The 2,428-nt window shown below is 27.1% G+C and overlaps 1 protein-coding gene across 1 annotated transcript in view; it reads right to left on the bottom strand.

Annotated features, from left to right (window-relative positions):
• The window catches only part of LOC105621167 (mannosyl-oligosaccharide glucosidase GCS1), a 3,568-nt gene extending 2,754 nt beyond the window's left edge, over positions 1-814 (bottom strand). Inside the window, exon 1 of the mRNA XM_012202640.1 lies at positions 629-814. Within this exon, the coding sequence (XP_012058030.1) occupies positions 629-814 (186 nt within the window). The remainder of the gene's footprint in view (positions 1-628) is intronic.
• Positions 815-2,428: the final 1,614 nt, after the last annotated feature.

The raw sequence follows: 2,428 nt of genomic DNA, 5'->3' as shown, positions 1-2,428 counted from the left end.
ATAATAATATATATATATATATATATATATATATATATATATATATATATATATATATCCTGCAGTTTTGGAAACTATTCTCTAATGTTATTTGATATTTTACATCCTGTGTCACACATTACTGATAATTCTGCATCTATAATAAATCTATATTTCTATCAATGTAAATTAAGTTTAATCTTGGTTTAATTTTATTTAATTAATTAATCTTATTTTTCATCTTTTTCTAATTCGAAAAAAATTAGAAGAAATTAGAAGAAATTAAAAAATTGGAAAAGAATAAGTAATAACCAAGATTGAATCTACATTGGTAGAAATAAACATTAAAATTTACATTTACAAGATATTAGACCTGTTCTTTTTTCATATTCCAGGATTGAATTTCTTGATTCATCTTTTGTCTTTTTCTCTCCAATGTAAAAAAAAAAGAAAGAAAAATGAACCATGTAAGAAATTCAATCTTAAAATATGGAAAAAGAACAAGCCTCTTAAAAGTAACATCACTTCCTTCAAGAATGTTCTAAAGACATTCAAAACTTGTTGAATTAATACATTCTAAGGACATTTCTATGATGTCTATCAGATAAAGTATGTTGTGTGGAATTATTTGATGATAGATTATACATGCCTTTTTTCCATTATATGGAGTATTAACTCTCGTTTCGCGGTATCCTTTGTATCCGATCCAAACGGCAATTGCCAGACTCACAATGATAATAACATTGATAGGCTTGATTGGCAATTGCATTCTCTTGCTCGTCTTAGGCTTATTTCTTATTTTTGCGACTTTCTCTTGTGCTTTGCTCTTCACCATTCTAAAAATATTCTGAAATAAAGAAGTCAAGAAATAGAATTCTTATTATAGGACAAACTGGTATAATATATATATTTTATAAAATAATTTAAAACAAAAATGCTTACATCTTATTGAAATAACAAATAACAAATATATGTATATCCACACAGTATGAAATATTTCAATAAAATATTTCAGAAATATTGTATAAATATATTGTAAGAAAAAGAGAAATTTCAAAATCTCAAATTTCCCGGACAAATTTATATTTCAGAAATATATTATAAAAAATTTTTGAAATATATATTTCAAATCTATATTGAACCATTTTGGAAATATTTCATGCTATGTGAGTAACAATTTCATGCTATGTTTCATGCTATTGTAACAATTTCATGCTATGTGAGTATGCTATTCACGAAATCAAAAAATATATTGGGTTGTCCGGAAAATTCATGCCGCAAAAGATTTAAATTTAATAAATGTATACTAAAATTTAAATCTTCTGCGTTTCAATTTTCCTTCAAAATCGGCACGAACTTTCCAGACAATAATAGTCGATCAAAAAAATTTAATTTCTTTTTATCTAATCGACAATTGTTTTTTTTTTATATTTTTCCAGTCATCAGTAAAACATAATTTCACTTTTACCGGATACTCAGTTGTATACATATTTCCTAATTTATTCGATGTCATCTATTCGACATATTTCCTAACCTATCCGATGCTATCGAGTGACAAAATTTAATTAGCAAATATATTGAAACATATTTAACATATATATTAAGATTTCGTGTAACACTATACGAAGAAAAGATTAATGAAAAAATTCACCGAACTAGACATCAACAAAATTTTCGAGCAAAAGATTCATCACGGAGTCGAAACAAGTCACAGTCTAAACTATCAACTGCTAGGCTGACTGAGAACATATTTGAAATGTATTACGTACCTTGCGTAATAAAATAAAACAGAAGATAATCTCTCTTTCACTCTAGTGTTTAAAATTCGTCGAAATCACCGTGCTCCTTTTGACATACGACACGCCAGCTTAGTTAGGTTATCTCCTGTCGATCGCCTGTTGTTTGTAAAAATCAAGAATCTCACATAACCTCATGCAAAAACTTTCAACAACGTGAGGATTCTCCAGATTTGTCGCTTTCGCGACTTTATGTTGACGTCATCATTGATATCATGTCCAATCATATCTCAAATCAACAAGATAAGACGCGAAGCATCATTAACATTATTTAAAAACTGTGTTTTTTTTTTTCAAATTAATCTACAATTCGTTTCTCGAGTGTAGGACATTGGAAAGTCAACAGAAGATGCGTTCCATTTAATGCCCGCAACGCAGAAATCATTTTATTCCTTGTTGTTTATTAAATATTAAACAAGGATAAACGATATTCACAAGCATTGCAAGTATTAAGGACGTTCTCCGAAAAAATCATTTTCTTTAGATTTTTTGAAATTTACAGAATAAGCTTGTTTTATAGTCCTGAACATGTGCTTTAAAACTTAACTCCCGGAGCGGGATTAAAAATCGAAATATTCTACTTCAAAATTGAAGCGTTTAAAAAAAAAAATTATATATATATATATTTATATATATATATATTATATATATAT

This window comes from Atta cephalotes (genome assembly GCF_000143395.1).
Source record: "Atta cephalotes unplaced genomic scaffold scaffold00002, whole genome shotgun sequence".
Taxonomy (NCBI): Eukaryota; Metazoa; Arthropoda; class Insecta; order Hymenoptera; family Formicidae; genus Atta; species Atta cephalotes.
This window is presented reverse-complemented; position numbering and strand designations above follow the sequence as displayed.